The sequence below is a fragment of the Papilio polytes genome, unplaced genomic scaffold (assembly GCF_000836215.1).
Source record: "Papilio polytes unplaced genomic scaffold, Ppol_1.0 DF823935.1, whole genome shotgun sequence".
Taxonomy (NCBI): Eukaryota; Metazoa; Arthropoda; class Insecta; order Lepidoptera; family Papilionidae; genus Papilio; species Papilio polytes.
In genome coordinates this window covers 400,495-402,000 of record NW_013525269.1, presented here as the reverse complement: position 1 = coordinate 402,000, position 1,506 = coordinate 400,495, and the positions used below count along the sequence as shown (strand labels likewise).

The following is a 1,506-nucleotide window of genomic DNA, read 5'->3' as shown; positions in this document are numbered from 1 at the left end:
CGGAGTTCGTGGGTCTGGACCTCGAGATGGCCTTCAAGCACCACTACCACGAGGTCGTCGACACCATCGCTGAAACATTCACTGAAATATTCAGAGGCCTGCAGGAACAGTTAGTATTATTCTATTTATTAAAAGCAATCATTTAGACCAGAAATCTCTTTAAGATATAAAAAAATAATGTTGATTTAGTACTCCCTTAGACTAGCTGTTGCACGCGACTTCGCCCGCGTGAAAGTAAAAATATAATAATAAATAGCCCATGTTACTAACAGATAAATTACCTTTCGAACGGTGAAAGAATTTTTAAAATCGGCCCAGTAGTTTTTGAGTTATTTCAATACATACAAAAATCTAAAAATATATGTCGTTCATCTTTATAATATTAGTATAGATTAGAGAGCGATTTTTATCCGAATTGAAAACAAAAATATTACATTTAAATATGTAATAATAATAATAATAACTCATTTAATCCGATCACAACATAAAATAACATAGTAATAGCAGATAAAAGATTGAGAGAATAAAAAAAAATACATGCTATGACATAGAACAACAGAATAATGAATACAAAAAGCACATACATAATTAGCAAGTGTATAAAAAAAACTGTACCGAATTCTCAAATGATTGGACGTTTTAACTATAGCTTCCACTAAACTACTTGCTTTTATTGATTTTTAATAGCTTAGTTTTAGTAATATTTGTGCAAAAAGTATTAAATAGAAAAAAAAATAAAAAGTCCACATCTGTCGGATAGTAAAGCGCTCCTAAGTCACCTTTGATTTTTTAAATCTTTTTGTAGTTCACATTCACGATTTGGCACATTTCTACCAAGAGTAATGTTTTAATCGGTGTGCCAACTTGTAGGTACGCGCGTGAGATCGCGGTGGTCGGACAACAGTTCCGAGTGGAGCCCTTCAAGTTCCTGGAGCCGCCGCTGCGTCTGGAGTTCCCTCAGGCTGTGCAAATGCTCAAAGAAGCAGGTCACACCACAAACATCTTAACTTATAGCTTTCCCGACTCCGTACGTGTGGAATATAAAAATAGCCTAAGTCTTCTTCCAGACTATCTTCTACATCTATGACAAATTTCATCGAGATTCGTTCAGCAGTTTAGGTTTTTAACTTTAACAAACAATGTATGTTTTTTTTTTCAAACTTTCGCATTTATAATATTAGTAAGTTCATAAAATACGGCTCAACTTACGTAAATAATTTGGTGTAGGCATCGACTACTTTATTATTATTATTTATAATATTATACTTTCTTGTCATTATTATTAATAATAACTCTGCTTTTAAATTTTAGTGTAATAACGGTTTTATCTCTTTAGCACCTTGTTTGAATTTTCTACAGCGTATTTTTTATCATTTCAAATTAAAAAAACGTCTAAACAGGGTTATGAAAAACTATGTAATTAGATCTCAAGGCAAAGTTTTAGCTATCTATGTATCATTTATCTTAGTTTTTGGTATTTTAAGGTAGGGCATTATAAGGTTTTGA

The 1,506-nt window shown here is 32.1% G+C and overlaps 1 protein-coding gene across 1 annotated transcript in view; it reads left to right on the top strand.

Moving 5' to 3' along the window:
- Positions 1-1,506, top strand: part of LOC106101778 (aspartate--tRNA ligase, cytoplasmic) — a 10,263-nt gene that overhangs the window by 6,212 nt on the left and 2,545 nt on the right. The window contains exons 8-9 of the mRNA XM_013281114.1: positions 3-109; positions 871-1,072. Coding sequence (XP_013136568.1) covers positions 3-109; positions 871-1,072 — 309 coding nt within the window. The remainder of the gene's footprint in view (positions 1-2; positions 110-870; positions 1,073-1,506) is intronic.